This window comes from Balaenoptera ricei, chromosome 11 (assembly GCF_028023285.1).
Source record: "Balaenoptera ricei isolate mBalRic1 chromosome 11, mBalRic1.hap2, whole genome shotgun sequence".
Lineage (NCBI taxonomy): Eukaryota > Metazoa > Chordata > Mammalia > Artiodactyla > Balaenopteridae > Balaenoptera > Balaenoptera ricei.
Window position 1 is genome coordinate 38,125,068 of NC_082649.1, and position 20,445 is coordinate 38,145,512.

Below are 20,445 nucleotides of genomic sequence, written 5' to 3' on the forward strand. Positions count from 1 at the left end.
ACCAGGGCTCGAACCCGTGTCCCCTGCATTGGCAGGCAGATTCTCAACCACTGCGCCACCAGGGAAGCCCGATTACTCATTTTTATTACCTAACGACTATCGGCGCCTAGCAGAACGCTTGCGTGTGCTCACACTGCAGGACTAAATAAAACCTTCAGACCCAGTTAAGTAAATAGGGCAAAACACATTTTCTAACCATGAGCTCTAAGGCAGGTTGGCGAAGGGTCAACTGCAAAGGAGGAAGACCACAACCGCCGAGGTGCAACTGGATTTGGTCTGGTGGGGAGGGCGAAGGGGTGAGACAAGGCTGGCGAGCGCGAAGGAACTCGGCCTGCAGCGGGAGGCCTCGCAGGCAGCGGGGCCCGGGAACAGGGCCGCAAAAAGGCGGGCCCAGAACTGCGGAGAAAACTCCCGAAGCCTGGGAGGGGGATTGGAAGCGCCTCATACCATATTGGGGGCATCTGGTTTCCAGAACCTCCGAGCCCCGCCCCTGCCGCTCTCCGGGGCTCCCGGGGGAGCGCCCGGGCCTGCGGCCGCCTTCACAGTCTCCGAGCCCACAGCCCGGTGGCCCGCGACCACTGACCCGCGGCTCACAGCCCAGCGCTGAGCCAGGACCCGACCCCGCCCGGGGACCGCATCCGTCGCTTACCGCCCGCCTCGCCTACACTCCTGCACTCCCCCGCGGCCGCGAGTGGTGCGGCCCGGCCCCGCCCCCTGACGCCAGCGAGGGGCAGGGCGCCCGTCACGTCACGTGACGGGGGAGTGACCTCGCCGCCCCTTGCCATGGGGGCTTCCGACCCGGAAGTGGCGCCCTGGGCTCGCGGCGGTGCCGCGGGGATGGCGGGAGCCGGAGCAGGAGCTGGAGCTCGCGGCGGAGCGGCGGCGGGGGTCGAGGCCCGGGCTCGCGATCCGCCGCCTGCACACCGCGCACATCCGCGCCACCCTCGGCCTGCGGCGCAACCCTCGGCCCGCAGGATGGACGGCGCATCCGGGGGCCTGGGCTCCGGGGACAACGCCCCGACCACCGAGGCTCTTTTCGTGGCGCTGGGCGCCGGAGTGACGGCGCTCAGTCACCCGCTGCTCTACGTGAAGCTGCTCATCCAGGTGTGGGGCCAGGGGCGCCATAGGGAGGTGGGGGCTGATAAGAAGGTGACAGGCCAGGATCTGGAGGAGGATGGGGGTGGGGGAGTCGATGGCGACGGATTTGAGGAGAGGGGCGGGGACGGCGGGTTGGTGCGCAGAAGGAGCGGGAGAGGAGGAAAACGGTGAGGGATTTGGGGATGCAGGAGAAGGGGGCAAAGGGGTCAGCGACAGATTTGGGAGAGGGTGGAAGGAACAAGGGATTTGGGGGTGCAGGGGAGGGGGCGATGGAACGGAGAGATAGGCTTGGGAGACGAAAGAATGGAGGCGATGGACTTGGACTAGGAGGGAAGTGGCAGCATTTTGGGGTGAAAGAAGAAACAACAGAATTGGGGGAGGGGTGGGAAGTTTTGGCGATTGGGTGGGGAGGAGGTTTGGGGGCCAAGCAGAATATTCAGAAGATGAGCACATATTTAGGGTGAAGGGGAGCAAGAGCTCTGGATTTGATAGAGTTGGATTTAAAGCGGTTTGGGGTGGGGGGGGGACAAAGGACTGGGGGTCATGGCCAAAAATTTAGGAAAGAAAAAGGGGCATCAGACTCCAGAGAGGAGGGGACGGGGGCACTGGATTTAACGGTGACGGAATTTGGTGGGAGAGGCGGAGGCGAATCGGGTTACAGGAGATGGGGGCTCTGGATTTGATGGCGACGACAGATTTGATGGGAGGAGGGGACAGGATGACGTGCTTTGGGGGAGGGGAACAGATAGGGCGACGCAGTGGGGGAGGGGTAGTGGCGATTTGTCTGGAAAGGGGAGCCAGGAGGCTTTTAGGGGGAAAGGGATGACGCATTTGGAGGAGAACATTGAATTCACGGTTGGGGCTGGGAGCTGTATGGGGGGATGGGGTGAGGGGGATGGGCGTAGTGGAATTGGGCAGAAGGGCCAGTTGGAACACAGGGTGGCAGGATGTGTAGGGGCTGGCAGAAAATGAGGCCAAGGTAGGATGTCTCTGGAATCGAGGCATGCAGGGGCACTTGGCATATTTGGTGGGACCAGCAGTGCCTTACAGATGAATTGGACTGCTTGAGAAAGGGAGAGATGGAGCTGGAAGGGGGCGCCCGAGCTGAGGTGGAGGGAGTGCATTTGGCAGAATTAGGTGGGCATGACTGAGATGAACACAATGTAGATGTGGATAGTTTGGGCTTGGACTAATATCTGAAGATTTAGCCTAGAATTTTCAGTTAAGGGGGGGGAGGGTTTGAGATGGAGACCTAACCAAAACTTGAGATTTGATTTGAGTTGAGACAAATGGGTATCAGATTTACTGTCCTGATAATGGACTGAGAATGGGAGATACAGTTGGAATGAGAGGGACTTGAGAATAGGAGTAATTGAAATCTGGGGTCTGAGGAATGGAGGCAGTGGATTTTGGAGTGTGACAAGGACTGTGACAAAGAATGAGGAGATTCCTTCAGGGACATCACGGTGCCTGACTAGAATCTAATCGTGACTGAGATTTGGAAATGGCTGACGGGGGAAGGTTGAGACTGGCGTTTGGTTGTGATTTGGGAGTGAGGGCTGCTTTACTTATAAAAATTCAGGTTGTATTTGCAGCAATAGAGATTCCAGCTTTGGGAGAGAAATTGAGGCTTTGGAACTGGTGGCACCTGAGATGAGAAGCAAGGATGATGGAGTGAGATTGGGTGAGGGCTGGGACTTCAGGGTGGCTGATGGGAGTGTCTGTGGAATGGAGGATGTTGGAGTACAAGGAATGGGGGGAGTGCTCCATGTGAAGGAACCTGGAAGTGGCTCCATCATTTGGACCTTGGTAGGTTTGGTTTACAGGAGAAGAAAATTGAAATAAGGGTCACTTGGAAAGGCAATTGAAGAATGAGAGAGAATGGGGAATGAGGGAGGATAGGGAATTGGGGAATGAGGAAGTCCAGAGGGTGAGAAGAACTGTATGGGGGGTGGATAAGGATGGGTGAGCCCAGTTGGGGTGACTGAGGTGGTCTACCTGATGTGAACGCAGCTTGTGCTGAGTGTAACATATTTGAGGGTGAAGTCTTTTTTTTAAAAATTAATTTATTTATTTTTGGCTGTGTTGGGCCTTCATCGCTGCACGCGGGCTTTCTCTAGTTGCGGTGAGCAGGGGCTACTCTTCGTTGCGATGCGCGGGCTCAGTAGTTGTGGCACGCAGGCTGTAGAGCGCACGCTCAGTAGTTGTGGCGCATGGGCTTGGTTGCTCCACGGCATGTGGGATCTTCCTGGACCAGGGATTGAACCCGTGTCCCCTGCATTGGCAGGCGGATTCTTAACCGCTGTGCCACCAGGAAGTCCTTGAGGGTGAAATCTTAATGGGTATAGCTTGGGAATCAGAGATAACATCTTGCAAAAAGGAAGATCTCAGTTTGGGGTTGGATGGCAGGACTGGATTGGCAGATCTGGGGGTTGTCCCGATTAAGTGAGTAAGAATGCAGTGCCTGAGATCAGGGCTCATGGGTGTTAGAGATTTGAGGGACTGGCTCTGCCGGTATATGGTATAGAACCACAGCTTTGGCTGTGGTTAGGACTGGGTTAACAGATTTGGGGATGAAATTGGGTGAGTACACTTGGGAACAAATAATTAGAACTTGAGAGTGAAGGGAATAGGAGTGAGATAGGGTCAGCGTGCCTTTGATAACACAGGTGGAAGTTAAGAAAATAGACTCAACAGATTTGGGAGCCATGGGGATACAGGATGAAGGGAACAAGCAGGTTTAAGGGTGAAATTGGAATCGATGGGCCTCCCCAGTTGTTGTGACTGGAGTGGTTAAGGCAGCAAAAGAACATTGGCTCAGACTTGGAGTTGAGGGTGTAAATGGAATGCTGCCTGTATGAGAGAACAAAATCAAAGCAAAACTAACCTCAGAACCTTCGAGCTTTTAACCCAGAAGGGGAAAGGTCTGGAAGGGGAGGCCATCCCTTTCCTTCAGCTCCCCTGGGCTAGATGTTTTTCTTTTAAGAAGTTCTCCATCGTGGAGGGAGTTTCTTAATTATGATCAGTAATCTGTCATGTAGCTCAGAATCCCATCCATAACGGACAGCCTGAACTTCAAAACACTTGACTAAGGTGAGGAAGAAAGGAAATTGAGCCCCGAAAACGCTGGAAGCATACCTAGTTGTATTTAAGGCAGAGCTTCCCAACCCTGCTGTTTCTACCCTCTTCCACATCCAAGAGGAGCTCCTCTGGTCCATGGATTTGTCTGGCCTGCTCTGAGGGACAGGGCTACAGCCCTGGTCCCTCACCAGGGAAGGGCCTTCTCACACCCCACTAAGGCGCTGGTCTCCTAGACACCTTGCCCCTTGTGTTGGCAGCAGAGAATCTTCTCATTAATCGGCAGCATAACAAATGGCCTCACCCCTCAGGAGAAGCCTCTCCTCCTCACAGAGGTTTGGGTGGCTTGGTCCTTCACCCACCCATGAGTTTAACACATACCTTAATTATAACCAGCATCTATACAGCAAGAATTATGATAACCCTGCAGAAATGACAGGGTCATTCTGTCACAGGGATATGGGGTGATCAAGATTAGATCACAGCTGAGGAATTGTTTGAGGAGCATCTGGGATTTGAGGTGGCTGGGAGTGAGAGGGACAGATTTGTCGACATCTGCAGTGGGTACAGTAAGAAATTTGAGTGTGGGGTGAATGAGCTATCTGAAGTTTGGGGCTGAGATTTGGGTGTGATGTGTTTTGGTGTTGCCACATTTGGGATTGAGACTGGACTGATGTTTTAACCTGGTGATGAGAATTAACTGAGATTTTTTTCTGAGATGAGTATGGGGTTTGAAGTACATAAACATGGGGGTTTCTGCACTGGAAATATCTGGAATTGGAAGGTAAGAATGTTGAGGGATGGGGTGACTTGGATTGTGGTAAGGGTGGTATCTGGGACTGGACATTTCTGTGTGTTGGGAGATTACACGATGTTGACAGTTATAGACACTGATGAAATTTTGGGTATGTTTTGATGGGGAAAACATCAACAGAAATAGCATTAGACTTTGTGGGAGAAGAGTTAGAGGCCTGGGAAAGGTGAGAAGTAGTGAGACTGAATCAACAGTAGAATCTGACTTTCCCTTTGTATTTGTTGATTCTGAAGGTAGGTCATGAGCCGATGCCCCCCACCATTGGGACCAATGTGCTGGGGAGGAAAGTCCTCTACCTGCCGAGCTTCTTCACCTACGGTGAGTGTGCTTCCCAGGCAGGAAAGCTCACACCGAGAGAGACAAAAAAGAAGCGTCAAACACGGAACAGGCCCAGGTGGCCCTGGGGAGCACGCCGGGCAGCATGGGGCACCCAGAGTCAGAGCTGGCATGGAAGAGCGGTCAGAGGCAGCAGGGTGTCAGGATGGCAGCAGGTGACCAACACAGCTTTCGTCCGGCTCCTCTGTGTGAGCTGCCAGCTGTCAGCCCAGGCAGCAGGATAGGCAGACAGGTACCTGAGAGAGGGCAGTCCAGGACGGTGGTCCCTGTCATCCCGGCCACCCCAGGCTGTGCCTGGAAGCGGGGGTAGGGGGTGGTTTTCCTTTTTTTTTTGGCCTTCTGAGCAGTCTGGCTGCCCTTTTAGCAGTTCTTTTGCTTTCCTGCTCCTCCAGCAGGAGGCCCATTGGGGCCTCCTGGGTTCTTTTCTTTTGTCCCGTTCCGCTGCATTCCTCAGGCAGTGGTGCCTACTCACTCAGGCATCTCCATCCCCTGGGTGTAGAACAGTACATGGTGGGTCTCGGCTTCACCCCTGGTGTGCCCTCGTGAGCTGCTTGAGCTCAGGAAGGCTGCTAACTGCTCTGGCCCCATACTCCTTATCAGCTTCTTCATGCCCAGGCCCTCCATACAAGCACCCACCCCCTCCGCCCCCTGCAGCCTTGCCTGCCAGAGGGTCTCTCCATCAGGAAGCCCACCACGGTGGAGCTTCCTTGATGCCAGCAAAGCCCACCGGCTGCCTGTGCTGCTCATCCCCTGACCCCCAGCTGGCCAAGGCCGTTTCAAACCCACCATCCCTGTCCCTCTCCCAGTCCCCACCCTTCCCAGACTTCTTTTTTTTTTTTAATTTTTTATTTTTTTGGTCACACCACACGGCTTGCAGGATCTCAGTTCCCTGACCAGGGATTGAACCCGGGTCACGCCAGTGAAAGCCTGGAATCCTAACCACTGGCCACCAGGGAACTCCCCAGACTTCTTTAAATGTGCCTTTGCTCTCTGTGTTCACAGCCAGGCCGACCCTCTCATGCTTCCTCCACCTCTGCCCATCTTACCTGTTCAGTCAGTCTAGAATGTTCTCTGAAAATCTTTCTTTCTGCCAAATAACTTGGGGCCTCGCCTCCTGTCACCTTATTTTCACTTCACACCCTGCTGGCAGAATCTGATGTCATGTTTCTCTTCCAGTTTTGCCACCTCATTGTTGAGTACAGTATAGAGCCAGGTGGAACATGTCATTTTGCGGGGAAATCTGTTCATACTTGTTTCTCTTAAAAGTTGTCAGTGGGGGAGGAGGACGTCACAGAATCAGGGAGGCACCCCCCACTGTAGTGCAATGAAGCCGGTATACAGAGCGACGCTGGATTTGCGGGAGGCCAGGGTGGCGGGCTGCCAGCCCCTACGTGTGATTCCTCCATACACCACTATGCAGGCTCTAGCCATAGAGAGGTTGGAACCCAGATCATCTCTGTTCATGTCACACAGTCATTCCCGAAAGGACTCAGGGCAGAGGGGTCTTGACAATCATCTTACTGCCTCTTGCAAAGATGAGCAGAGTTCTGAGGTGCTCCCCCCGCCCCCCGCCATTTATATAAATGTTGTTTCAGTGCAGATGGTGTAAGCAGATTCCTGGTGTTGGGGAGGGGGCTCAGCTGTCTGACTGTCTAACGACTGTCTGGACGGGGTCTACTACTCCCCGTCAGCTATGAAAAGCGCCACAGCTGCCATGACATTCTTTGGTGTTCTCCCGGAAAGAACTTCCTGGAGAGTTTTCAGGGGCTGCAGAGAAACCATGGAATGATGGAGCCCCTTGCCAGCCAGGGGGCCCTTTGGGCCCACAAAGGCCTCTGTAGACGTTTCTGCATACCTTTGTCTGCTCTCACTTGTTCGTAATTCAGCTCTGAGATGGGGAGAAGTAGGGGTCCTTACTCCCTTTTTTTCTGGCTAGGAAATTGGATGGAAAGAGGTTAAGTGTCCTGCTGGAGACCACACTCGGGCTTTATCCCGCCAGCTCTCCCTTCTGCTGACTGGCTCTCCCCTCCCCCAGAATAAACCTTCCTTCTGCCTGTTCACTCCGTGAAGCAGGGCATCCTGGCCACGTCGCCCAGTGTCCTCTCTCCGCCTACTCCTCTCTTTCCAGCACCACCCCAGTCTCAGGAAGCCAAACATGCAGGTACCAGGTGTTCTCGGGACCAGGGGAAGCCCATACAGCTGCCACATGGAATTGCTGTTGGCAGACATGTGGCAGAGGAGAGAACGGCACCCTCCCTTGCTGGTTCCCGCCACTGTGCGGTGCTGGAGAGCTAAAGTCTTGGCTCGAGGGGAGCACATTGTCTGAGGGAATGTTCTGCCAGCTTCCAGGTATGCAGGTTTATAAAAATACGTCTCCTTTTTGAACGTCATTTAAAAGTTGATATTGAATAAAACAGCAAAACATTAAGAAAGTATCCTTTTAGAGACCCAAACAAAAAAACACTGACTCAAACAGGGTCAGGGTCCAGCTTCCCTGACCACTTAAGTTTTTTTCTATAGAATAGTTCATTGGTGCCTCTGTTTTAGTTACTTCTCCACTGGCTTTCCCTCCTGTAATTAATAAATGCCAGTAGGTGCCCGGTGGGATCCTGGATGCAGCACAGTGACGAGGTGGGAATGGCCCTCTCCGTGGCATGCTCAAAGGACACTCTTGAGCCTTTCCCCTGGGAGCCCTTCCTTTTCCTTTTTCCCTACCTTAGGTTGCAAACTTCATCACCGCTTGCGGTTGCCTTTTTCCATTTTTTCTTTTCCCAGAAAAAAACATTTTTTATAAGCAACAGAATTGGTTCCTAGGTTGCAGCACTTAAGTTGCTGAGTTGAAAAACTGTAGCTAAGTTTGCCAAGTAGATTTTCCAAACTACAAAAAGAAAAACATATGAACTTGTTCATCAGAAAAATATGTTTTGAAGGTTTTACAAAAAGAAATGGGCTAGAGAAGATGTTTGGGAGTGGGGCCCGATTGCTTCCGGGGTCCTGGACAGTGCTCCCTTCTGTGACTGAAGTCAGCAGGTACTGAAGAAGGACAAGCTGCGTCTGGTCTGGGTGTGAATGTGACCCAGGAGTGGGTGCGTCTGGGCTGGACGTGACGCTGCCACCTCTGCTTTCTTGTAGCCAAGTACATTGTGCAAGTGGATGGGAAGATAGGGCTGTTCCGAGGCCTGAGCCCCCGGCTGATGTCCAACGCCCTCTCCACCGTGACCCGGGGCAGCATGAAGAAGGTGAGCCCGGGGCGAAGCCAGGACCGGTTGCCCGAGGTTCCCCTGAGCCCCCTGCCACCCGTGGAGGCAGCCATGTGCACTGGTCCTGCTTCTCGGTTCCCAGACTGGTCAGGGCTCCACCCCAGCACCAAAGGCAGACTCCAAGCCCTGGTGGTCCAACGCCAAGTCTCCTCAATTGGAAAGGTCCCTGCCTCACCATCTGTCTGCTTTCTTACAAATGTGACACTAGGCGGGGACTTTCTCCCCGCTAGCTCCAGCCCCAGGGGGTTACCCGAGGCGGACCCAGCTAACGGACATGGCCAAGAAAATAGTAGGAGCCGTTTCCTGCCCTCTCCATCCCTTCAAAGTTACATCGAAGAGGCGCACCTGTATTTTGCTTTTGATCCACCTTTGTTGTTTGCATCTCAGGTTTTCCCTCCAGATGAGATTGAACAGGTTGCCAACAAAGATGACATGAAGACTTCTCTGAAGAAAGTGGTGAAGGAGGTGGGTACCTGGAATTAGAGAGGGGAGCCTGATTATCTCTCACTGTCCAGTTGGGCAGGTCATTGAAGAGTCACAGTTGGGGCCTGCTGTGTGCACAGTGGGGTGGGATGTGGAAGGAGCCCCAGCAGGGCCACTGCAGGGAATCACAGAAAGCCTCTCAGCCGCCATGGGACCTGGCCTGGGAACTGGCAGCAGTCCTGGGTAGAGGGAATTTTGCATGGGTGACAAGGGGGGCCATCTGAGGTAGACCGACCCCACATGGGTGCTGCAGGATCCCAGTTTTTCCCCTGTAAATGCTTGTAGCTCCCCGTGAGCACCAGTTCCAGAGACAGGCCAGACCAAGTCCCCGCCCTCTGCTCTCTTGCAGACCTCCTATGAGATGATGATGCAGTGCGTGTCCCGCATGCTGGCCCACCCCCTGCATGGTGAGCCGCCCCATTGGAGACTGCATCTCAGCCGTGGGGTGACCCCTCATGGGCTGTAGACGGGCAGCAGTAGAATTACTGGGAAGTAGTATCACTGGAATTGGCCGGGAGTTCAGTCCAGAGGGAGCTGGGGCTCTTCCCAGGCAGAAGAAATGGGATGCCGTGGTCATGGGGTGTGATGGGGAATCCCAGGGGCCCTCCTCCCCTCCCACGCTCTGACACGGGCCGTGTTGTGCAATGGCCACTGTGCCGGGCACCCCACCCACAGCTGGGGAGTCTTGGGCTTTGGCCACCATGTCACCTGTGTGTGTTTTCTCTTTCCTCAGTCATCTCAATGCGCTGCATGGTCCAGTTTGTGGGACGGGAGGCCAAGTACAGGTGGGTAATTCTTCTCAGGGTTGGCAGGAGTGGCCCTGTCACTATTCAGAGTCTGCCAGGACAGGCCATACTGGGGTCAGCTGCTGCCCCGTTTCTGCCCTATTTTTTATGTGCCAGCTTCAGAGGAATGGGGTAGTGGCTTCCATAGTCTGGGTCCAGGGGTATTTTCTCCCTCTCTTGTCTGGGGCAGCCCTGGATGAGCCTAGATGCCCTACAGAGGGGTGAGTGGGATTGGAGTCCAGTTGGATTAGGAGTCCTGGTGGGGTTCCCTCCTAGACCCCCTAGGTTATGCCCTAGCCCTTTTTCCAGCTGTCACAGAAGCCAGCTTAGAGTTCGTTTCATCCTCTCCTAAGCGGCCGTCCACCCCATGGCCTTGGGGCTTGGCCCTTCCATTGTTTACCAAATATTTACCCAGCACCTGCCATGCCTGGCACTGAGCTGGGTCTGTAGGGGCATAGGTGTGTTGACACAGTCCTTCCCTGTGGCACTTGTGCCCTCCCTACCCCTCTGAGGCTCAGTGCAGGACAAGAGGTGGGTCCTGGAGGCTTGTGGCAGGAGTACATGCATCTGTTATCCTTCCTCAGATTCTCATTTCCTGGGTTCAGTTGTTTGCTGCTGCTGTCCTTGGGGCCACCGCCCCAGGAAGCTTGGCTGCCATGGTGCCTCATTTTGAGTTCACTAATGGGAAATTGGCCCATTCCCCCAGTGGGCTTAGAACCCAGTGGGCTGAGCCACTGTCCTGAGAAGAAGGGTAGTGGGGCCTGGCAGGGCTCTGGCTCCCACCGTCTTTCTCCTAGGCCACCCTGGCCCTCTCGGCTTCGCAGAGCCTCTATGCAGAACAGGTCACTTGGCATTGTCACAGGTCACAGAGGTTGCACTTGAGCCTCCTTTGCATTTCACACCTAAGGCATCCCAGCCTGTCCCGTGATCTCTAACAGGCCGCAGTGGGCAGGGTGCGCATCCCCGAGTTCCCTGCTGCGGAGGGCCAGGTGCCTTTTCCTAAGCTGCGTCTGTGCAGTCTGATTGCAGGGCCTTCCGCTGCAGGGCCCTGTATTCCTTCTCTGCCCTCTGGGAAGGTGCTTCTCTCCACTCGGCACCTCTCCTCCTCTCTCTGTGGGACATGCAGGCTTCTTTGCCAGAAGGTTGTTCAGCCAGAAGTAAGCACTAGGGCCAGGCAGGAGAAGGTCCCGTCGCCTCTGCAGCAGCCCAGGCTAGAAGGTTCATTCCTACATTCCAGATCCATAGAAAAAAGCAGTAGAGAACTGGAGTTCTGCCCCTGTGGGTGGTTGGGTTTCCCCAGTCTCCATAAACTGTGTAGACGCCCTCTCACTCCCAAACAAGAGCTGTAGTCATCTCCACTTGGGTTCTGCCTGGTGACAGAATGCCCCCTCCCCATCCCGGCCAGGACTGGATGGCTCTGAGCAAGGGTGGCAGGCTCTGCTCCACACCAGGGCACGGGCTTCTCCAAGGTGCCCGGGTGACGTTGTATCCCTGTGTTCTCCACAGCGGCGTGTTGAGCTCCATTGGGAAGATTTTCAAAGAAGAGGGGCTGCTGGGATTCTTTGTGTACGTGAGTTTATACACCCCATAACTGGCCACGGAGCATGGCTCTACTAACAGGCGCATTCTCAACCCTCAGGCCACAGCTATTGGCCTCAGACTAACCACAGGGCTCTGTCCCTGCCTGAGCAGCTGCACCTTGGCCCGTAGAGCTCCATGGCCTATGCGAGCTACGGATCATCGGGAACAAAGCTGCCCAGCCCCGTCCACATCGCGGCTTACACAGAAATGGTACTGTTTGTCCAGCACGCTGGGGGTGGGGGTGGCCAAAACCACACCCCCGACCCCACTGTCCCCGTCCATGTGCTCCAGGGCTGGGGGTGCGCATGAGGCTGGTCTTCAGGTCTTCCATCGTCCTTGGTTACACTGCTGAAAAGTCACTGAAAATCTGTGACTTGGGCTGAAGGTCAAGCCCTGGCAGCTCACAGGCTGACTCCAGCTGATGGATCCTGTTTGACATAGCACTTCTGAGAAATTAGTTCTTCATATTCAACATTTAGGATGTTTCACATAACAATCCCTATTTCTGGCTTCTCTTAAAAAGTCAAGACCTGGCCGTGCTGGGCCTGTGTTTCTGCAGAGCAGATGTCTTCAGGGCACACAATCTCCTGAGGGCCCCGGACCCCCTGCCCTCCTTGGTGTCTCACACCCATCTTACTCCACCTGTAAAGAAAGCTCACACCGAAAAGACTGTAAACTACAAACAGAACCCAAAATCCAGGCCTGACAAATATTTTTTGTTTTGCTTTTTTAAGGTCTAGGCAGAGACATACATGCTGTTAAGTGCACAGTACACTAGACATGGGGCTCTCTGTTAACTCATCTCGTGGTTTCATCATCGGCCAGCTGTTCTATGTGTAGGCGTGTGTGTGTGTGTACATGTATGTGGTTCTCACTAGGAGGTGATTTTGCCCCAGGGGACATCTGTAATGTCTGGAGACATCATTTGATGGTCACAGCTGGGATCTAGTGGGTGGAGACCAGGGATGCTGCTAAACATCCTTCAGTGCAGAGGTCAGCCCCCATGACAAAGAATCATCCAGCCCTAAAGGTCAATAGTGTCAAGGTTGATAAACCTTGATTTATATACGCACATATTCATATGTATATTCATATCTCTGTATATGTACACGTATGTATGGGTGTGCATATATATGTGTGTGAATAAATATTTGCTTGTGTGACTGGTGCTTTGGACCCTAAAACACTACATATCACCACCTCTGGTGTTTTTCACACTCACTGTATACATTCTTTTCTGGTGTGTGAGTAGGATTCCCACACAACAGATATCTTACCCATTGGGTTCTTTTTTTTCTTCATGTGTTTGTAGAACAGGTGGTGTACGTACTCAGAAAGCACTGAGTGTACCTGTGAAAAGTCAGTCTGAGCACAGGTGGAAGCCACAGGATTGGAAATTGCATTCATGAAGGTTCACTTTATTCACATCTCTCATATCGTAGATGTATTACAGGTATTTTGAACTTTCAAATATTTTGAAATAAGATTTTTGAAAATTCAAAAATCATAATTCTGTGTCCTCTCTCCAAGAGGCAGCCATTCTCCTGGAGCTCTTTCCATGTCCTTCTATATCTAAACAAGCAAATAAACACATTAAAAAAAAAACCCACAGGGGCTTCCCTGGTGGCGCAGTGGTTAAGAATCCGCCTGCCAATGCAGGGGACACAGGTTCGAGCCCTGCTCCAGGAAGATCCCACATGCTGCAGAGCAACTAAGCCTGTGCACCACAACTACTGAAGCCCACGCGCCTAGAGCCTGCGCTCCGCAACAAGAGAAGCCACCTCAACGAGAAGCCCACGCACTGCAACGAGGAGTAGCCCCCGCTCGCTGCAACTAGAGAAAAGCTCGCACAAAGCAACAAAGACCCAACGCAGCCAAAAAGAAAAAGAAAAAAAACCCCAGAACCCACAAGTATCACACAGGACCCACTGGTCTCAATCTGGCTTTTTCCCTCAGCACTGTATCTTAGGGAAACTTCACATTAGTGTGTAGAGATGCGCATTCTAAAGGCCATCACTTTAAAAGTCAGCCCTCCTTGTAAAAGCTTGTATGGAATGTTTTTAGTGGAACATTCCAGGGGTGAATACAGGTGCAGTGAGCAAAGTGCTTTGTGAGAGTGGATTGGGTAAAAAGGCCAGGAGAAGACTGCTAACGTGTAGGTACTCTTTCATAATCTGCATTGGAAAATCCCGGATTTTGCAACATTCACGTCTTAAGGCCCAGCTTCTGTGGTTTGAACGCCGCTTGTGAGTGTTCAGAGCTTAAGCTTAACTTGTGCTGTCAGATGTAGCATATAACACACATAACACCCCTCACTCCCCGTGGAGAAAGGAACACTGCTTTCATGCTGTGGATAGCTGCTGGCCCATGTGGCCCCTGCGGGCTTCCTTCCCGAGGTGGTGCTGGTGGACATGCTGAAGTTTTGAGCTTGGAACATCCTTGCCTGCTTCCTGGGTGTGGAGCCCCCAGGAATTGTTCTCTTCCCTCCCCTGCTCACCTTTGCTCACCTTGTTTTTTAGCGGCTTAATCCCTCACCTCCTGGGAGATGTGGTTTTCTTGTGGGGCTGTAACCTGCTGGCCCACTTCATCAATGCCTACCTGGTGGATGACAGCGTGAGTGACACCCCAGGGGGGCTGGGGAACGACCAGAATCCAGGTTCCCAGGTTGGTTGGAACAAGGACTTGTCCATCTTTCAATGTACGGCTGATGCCCAGGGTCAGGGGCAGACTTGAGGTCTCTGGGATTCTGAGTACTGGCCCCTAGGGCTGGAGAGGGCCTCTGGGGAGGGGTCTGAGGAGAAGACTCTGGTTGTCCCTGGGTCAGCTTTGCCTCCGAGGAGAACGGCCTCGAGAGAGGAGGTCACTATCAAGACGTAGAGGGGTTTATGGAATGCCCGTCCCTGGGCAGCTTTAGGTCACACAGACCCTAGCTTATCCACGGCTAGTTTGAGGCAATGACCCAAACCAAACTAGGGATCCGTGGTAAATCAGGAGGTAGACCAGCTAATAATAACCCTTGAACTTCCGCTCGGTGTTTTAGGCTTTTTCGAGCCCTTTAGTGAACATTATGACATTTGATCCTGACAGGACCTCAGTTGTGAAAGGAGCAGAGCAGGTATAACATCCTGTTTTACAGACAGATGAGACCCAGAGATTGAAGGGCTCTCCTGGGGCCCTTGCCTGCGAATTGACAGGGCTGGGACTAGGTCTTTCCCTGGGCCAGGCTGAGGGTGCTTCAGTCAGCTAGGAAGTGTACCATGCGGGTGCACCCGACTCTTGTTAGCAGTGCTCTACGCAGCCTGGTATGCACAGACCTCAGCAGATTGGGTCAGGCACGGGGAGGCCTTGGTCCTTCTGAAAGGCACTTGTTGAGGAAAGGTTTCTAGGGATCTGATAGGTCAGCTGATTCTGCCTGACCCAAGATAAGAGTTGGGGAGCAGTGATAGGCAGGGGTTCCTGGGAGCCAGACATTCTAACAGTGGGAATCGGCCACCCTCGGAGGCTGGGTGAGGGACTGGGGACCTGTCTGCCAGAATCACCTTGTTGGGGTGGGCGGGGTTCATAGTCTCCGTGTGTCTGTGTCTGGGCCCCAGAATGGCAGTTCCGGGGTGGGGGTGGTCTGGGACACAGTCTGTGGTGAGGGGTGCCTCTGAGAGCTCGCAGCTGGGGCAGAGGGAAACTGGCCATTTGAATTGGGTAGGTGAGTCTTATTGGCCTTTTAATGTGAGCAGATTCCAGTTGCTCCATAGAGAGCAGCTCCCACCTGCAATTACAGTAGCACAACAATGCCCCTTTCTCAGGGGCCTTATGGGTTGGTCAACTGCTGGCGTCACATACAGAACAAGCCTGGGACAGCTGGGGTGCCTTGAGGGGGAGGGGTGTCCCACAGCTGATTGGTTCCTCCAGTCCAAGTGGGCAGGTGTTTGACCAGGGGCTGCTGCACTTACCTCACTGAGAACAGCAGTCGACACTGCACTGAAAGTATTTTTCACGTGCTTTTCTGTGTGTGGCTTAAAGGCTCTAAGGTGAGGCGGCCACTCAGGCAGAGGGCTGAGCCAGTCTCCGCCCGGGGTTGCAGGGCATCCAGCCGGTGGGATGGCCATGTCACAGGAAGCTGAGGGGTAGGTAGTCACCCTTTGTAGTTCGGGGCTGTTTCATGGGCAAAGTTGAATTCAGGGGTTGGGGCCTGAAGGGGGCGAGAGTTTGGTGAGGTAGGGTGGCAGTAAGCCCGGGGTTGCCCTTCACCTTTTGCTACAGGACCCAGGATCCTGTGTGCAGTTCAGATGGGTGCCTGACTTTCCATTCAGTAAGCACTTACTGTGCGCTGAGCCCTGGGCAGGCACTGATCAAGGCAAACAAAGGCCCAGCCCTCGCAGCTTACAGCTCAGAGGAGGTTACGCAGGCCACAGCCCGTGATCCCACCTACCTCGTCTGCCGCTCACCATCCCTGACTGGGTCACAGAAGGCCCTCCAGTCCGGATATCCCACTTCTGCCTCCCAGATCTTCTCTTGGCTCTGACCACCAGGCCACAGAAGCCGCTGGCAGGCCCTGAAAGGGAGCGCAGCGGGTGGGCGTGTGAGGAGCTGAGTGCAGAGGGGGTGTGAGGCCAGTGCGGAGGGCGAGGTGAAGGGGGTGCAGACCAGGCAGCGCCGATGGGGCCGGGGCCTACATGTTTGAAGTCTGCATCTCGAGGTACCTGGGGCAAACCAGTCTCCCTTTTTGTCTTTTCAGTTCAGCCAGGCCCTGGCCATCCGGAGCTACACTAAATTTGTGATGGGGGTAAGTCTGGCCAGCTGCTCTTCCCACTGAGCTGGGGGCCTGGGCGGGGCTTCGGAGGCCAGCTCTGGAGATGGCTGGACGCAGGCCTCGGTCTAGGGTGTGCCTGCTCCTGGAGCCTGGGCCAGGGGCTTGTGGTAGGTGGGCTCACTGACCCTCAGGTCTCCCTGCAGATTGCAGTGAGCATGCTGACCTACCCCTTCCTGCTGGTCGGTGATCTCATGGCCGTGAACAACTGTGGGTAGGTGTGTGCCCCTCTGCAGGCACCCTGCCAAGGCTGTTGGGGGGACCTGGCCGAGTCCGTCTAGTGTCCTGCCCCCTCCCACCTGCTCTATGTGTGGGCTCGGCCCACCAGGCCCCCTGGCTTCCTCTGGGATTCATCGCACCCCTTTGGGAGGAATCTGTGGTTTGGTATGGGGGTGGTGGCAGCCCCAGGCCATTCCTTCATGAGGGCTCCTTTTCCTTAGCTGATCTGTCTCCCGCTGTTCTCTGGATCTAACATGCTCTCCTTCCCCGCAGGCTGCAGGCCGGGCTACCCCCTTATTCCCCAGTGTTCAAATCCTGGATCCACTGCTGGAAGTACCTGAGTGTGCAGGTAAGCCTGCTCTCCAGGGAGGTTTTTCTCACTTAGCCACCACATCAGTCGGATGGAAAGGTTTTGTGGACTCTTCATTACATGGAAAGTTAAGGGGTTGTCATGGAATCCGATGTTGTAAGGAGGATAAAGAGAATGTAGACTTTTGGTTTGAGGCATTTAAATTAAATGTTCACTTTATTTTATTGGATTGGCCAAAAAGTTCATTCGGTTGTTTTCTGTAACCTGTAGAAGGGGTTTGAGGTGGTCAGGTCTGAATTTGCTTAAGAATTAGACATCAGACAAGGTCTTCTTTTCTTCAACTCTCAAATACTCTTAGAACAAGTATGAGGAAGCCCACAGGGTAGGTGGTGAAGCCCAAGAACTTCTTATACCTCAAGTAACCTGGGATGGAAACACACCTGGCATGTTGGAGGCCGGCCCCTCCCTCCACCCGTGCAGGATGCCCCAGGTGCCCAGGAGAGCCTGAGGGGGGAGCTGGGCCATGTGGTGAGCTTGGCGAGGGTGCCAGTCTTGAAGTCTTGTGTTCTATGCCCAAGCACCCTCCTGCTGGCTGGAGCTCTGGGTCAAGGAACCAGGTGGCTGGCCTAGGACAGATCCCTGCCTTTTCCTGGCCTTGGTTGGCTTCAGAGTAAAATGGGGCAGTGGCTTGGGCAGGAGGAGCTAGCACACTGACTGGCCTCAAGGTTGAGAAAAGGACTGATGGGAGGAAAGCAGGGAGGCCAGAGACAGACGCAGGCCTTCCAGCGAATCCAGTTGGCCCTACATCCATCACGTCCTCTAGTATTGGAGGAGCCCCAGTCCACTTGGGCTCTGAAGCCAGAGGGCAGTGGGTCTCCATTGGGGGTTTCCTACCCAGTAGCCTGGTCAATACTGGACACCCCGGACTTCCCTGGTGGTGCAGTGGTTGAGAATCCGCCTGCCAATGCAGGGGACACGGGTTCGAGCCCTGGTCCAGGAAGATCCCACATGCCGCGGAGCAACTAAGCCCGCGAGCCACAGCTACTGAGCCCGTGCGCCACAACTACTGAAGCCTGCCTGCCTAGAGCCCGTGCTCCACAACAAGAGAAGCCACCGCAATGACAAGCCCGCGCACCGCAACGAAGAGTAGCCCCCGCTCTCCACAACTAGAGAAAGCCTGCGCGCGGCAATGAAGACCCAACACAGCCCAAAATAAAAAAAGAAAAAAGAAAAAAATACTGGACACCCTGTGGCATGAAATAAACTGCTCCCTTGTGCTTCAGCACAGAGCAGATTCTGACCTTGCCCTCAGGAATGCAAACCTAGGCCTTCTATCTCCGATTCTGGGGCCTCTGAGCTACTGGACCCTTCTTTGCCTTTCGCTGGCCTGGCTCTGGGGTGGGATGAGAAGCATGGCCTCCCTTTCACTGACCCTACTGCTCCTTCCAATCCAGGGCCAGCTCTTTCGAGGCTCCAGCCTGCTTTTCCGCCGAGTGTCATCAGGATCGTGCTTTGCCCTGGAGTAACCTGAATCACCTAAAAAAAAAACACGCTGTCTCAGCCTGGCCACCGTGGGTGAGGCCTGATCATCTCGGGGCACCTGTAAGACAACCAACCCAGCAACACCTAGATGTGCTCCAGCACAGCTGGGCTTCGGTTTCCATATATGCCATGTGTCTGTCCAGAAGTAGGGGTTGGGTGGGGGTGAGGCTGCGTCCAGTGGATTGGTCACTGTTAGACCTGGGGAAGGTGGGGTGGGGCTGGGGAATTGGGGCAGAATCCCCTTACTTTGCAGATTTCCTGAGTCTGCCTTGTGCAGGGGGCCGAAGAATGGCTTGTGGAGGCCCACGTTGGATGGGCAAAGGCTCATGAAGTCAGGTCCCAACCCCCATTCACACCCCTCGAGTCAGCCCCAGCTCTCATCCTGCAGCTCAGCTGGGAGTTTCACTCTCTTTCTTTGTAAATAAGGTGTGATCCCCTTTCACGAGGCCACCATCATGTCCAGGCCTTTGCTAGGAGGCTGTCTTCGTTTTTCTCAACACTACTTTTCTGATAAGGCAGCACCTTCTGAAAGGGAAATCATGTGACTGCTCAAAACGTGTCATTCTCGTCAAATGTTCATTGGTTTAATGGTGATGCCTTACGTGCAGGATATGGTTACCTGTGCACTTGTGAACATCCAGATGTTAGGCAGATCAGTGTCTATTCCTATCCAGTTTAAAGTTCCTAATAAGATTTGACCCTTTCTCCCTCAAATAAATGCATTGGTGGTGATTTGGAGCTTTGTGGGGAGTCCCTTATTTTTATGAGCTTAACTGTCTGCAGGGTCTTTCTCAGTCCTTTGTGGTTGTGTGAGAAGGGTTGTGTGTAAAGTGACAGGACTGGGGGCAGCCTGGCCTGGGCATGAGAGGTGCCCGGGCTTGGTGTAGATCAGCCGGGCGGCAGGCCGGGGGGTGTTGAGGGAGGCAGGGCGAAGGCTCGGGTCATTGGGTGGTTTTCTGAATTAGACAAGCCGAGACTCCAGTTCACAGAGCAACAGCTAGTGCCTAGGCCTCTTCCCAGGGAGACAGGAGCTCTAAAGGTCCTCCCAGCTTCAGAAAATGTTCCACCCAAACCCCCAGCTGTCCTCTCAGACTGTTTGCAGATGACTTTGTCGGGTTCTACCAAGTCGGTTGGTGTAGCAGTCCCATGGTTACAGCAGAAGGAGTGGACACAGGCCCAGCTGAACCACTGAGCTTGACCTTCTCTGGAAAAGGCAAAGCTCCCTTCATTTGCTTCTGCCCAACATTTGCTTTTGCCTATGAACAAGCAGAACTTACAAATGGAACATGCTGGCCCCTAGAGACCGTGGGCTTCCAGCTGATGAGGTTTTAATACCAGTTGAGGGCCAGCTTGGTTCCCCAAACGTTTCTCTGCCCTTGCTCAAGGGGAGATGGCTTCGGAGAGCTGGGGTTTGGGACTTTGGTCATACTTCCTCACAGGTATGGGCTGGGTCATGCCCAGGGAAGGCCCTGGGATGCTTTTGCAGAACTGGTTTTCCCCATTGGCCTAGTAACAGTTGCCCCAGTTTTCCTTACGTATCCTTGCTCCCCAGGAACACAGGAGCATGCCTGTGCAGGTATCCTGTAAATGTACATTGGTGGGGGTTACTAAGATCTCACACTCACTTCAGACAGCTGAAGTGGCAGGGAGGGAAAGCACATGGCAAGGTGAGCAGGCCAGGCCTCGCTGGCACCAATTCTGTAGAGGAGGAAGGCCCTTTAGAGGCATGTCTGCCACATGGCACATGACCTTTCTCTAGCCCAGTGTGGTTTCCCATGGCACTGACCACTGCCCTGGGGTAACTTTCTTCCCATTGCTCCACCCTCAAGTCCTGTTTTTGCAGCAGTTCCTTCCTGTGGTCCCCCAGATTCAGGAGTCTGAGCTGAGCCGGTCCTGAAGAGCCCCTCTCTCTGACAGCCACCTCCTCCTAGGTGTCTGGAGAAGCCACCAAGGTAAAGAGCCAGCCTGGGTGGGCCTGTCGAGTCACTTTGAGGAGAGGCAGTGCCATTCCCAGGTAATACCCTGGGATTTCTGAATTTCAGGGTCTTGACTACATTTCCCAGGTTATCTTCCACCCAGAAACAGCAAGAAAATCACCTTTGATGCTCTGTCTCGGTTTTTAGTTGAGCAAAGTA

General features: G+C 53.9%; 1 protein-coding gene across 4 annotated transcripts; it reads left to right on the forward strand.

The window, feature by feature from the left end:
- Positions 1-754: 754 nt before the first annotated feature.
- Positions 755-19,048, forward strand: MTCH1 (mitochondrial carrier 1). Of its 4 annotated transcripts, none has more exons than XM_059938790.1 (12): positions 755-1,104; positions 5,224-5,308; positions 8,459-8,565; positions 8,974-9,051; positions 9,419-9,476; positions 9,803-9,854; positions 11,361-11,420; positions 13,955-14,099; positions 16,168-16,215; positions 16,374-16,453; positions 16,732-16,807; positions 18,223-19,048. In XM_059938790.1, exons 1-12 carry the CDS (start codon positions 784-786, stop codon positions 18,292-18,294), a joined length of 1,182 nt encoding a protein of 393 aa, XP_059794773.1. In that variant the 5' UTR covers positions 755-783; the 3' UTR covers positions 18,295-19,048. The 4 variants fall into 4 exon arrangements, with proteins under 4 accessions (XP_059794773.1, XP_059794775.1, XP_059794776.1 ...); XM_059938792.1 differs by having other exon boundaries at positions 13,955-14,048; XM_059938793.1 differs by having other exon boundaries at positions 13,955-14,048; positions 16,386-16,453.
- The last annotated feature ends 1,397 nt before the right edge of the window (positions 19,049-20,445 follow it).

Excerpts from the sequence above, each read along its gene's own strand:
- MTCH1 (XM_059938790.1), top strand. The coding sequence starts at position 784 with ATGGGGGCTTCCGACCCGGAAGTGGCGCCCTGGGCTCGCGGCGGTGCC. Across the intron at positions 9,052-9,418 it reads TGAAGAAAGTGGTGAAGGAG|ACCTCCTATGAGATGATGAT; the intron begins GTGGGTACCTGG and ends GCTCTCTTGCAG. Across the intron at positions 16,808-18,222 it reads GGAAGTACCTGAGTGTGCAG|GGCCAGCTCTTTCGAGGCTC; the intron begins GTAAGCCTGCTC and ends CTTCCAATCCAG.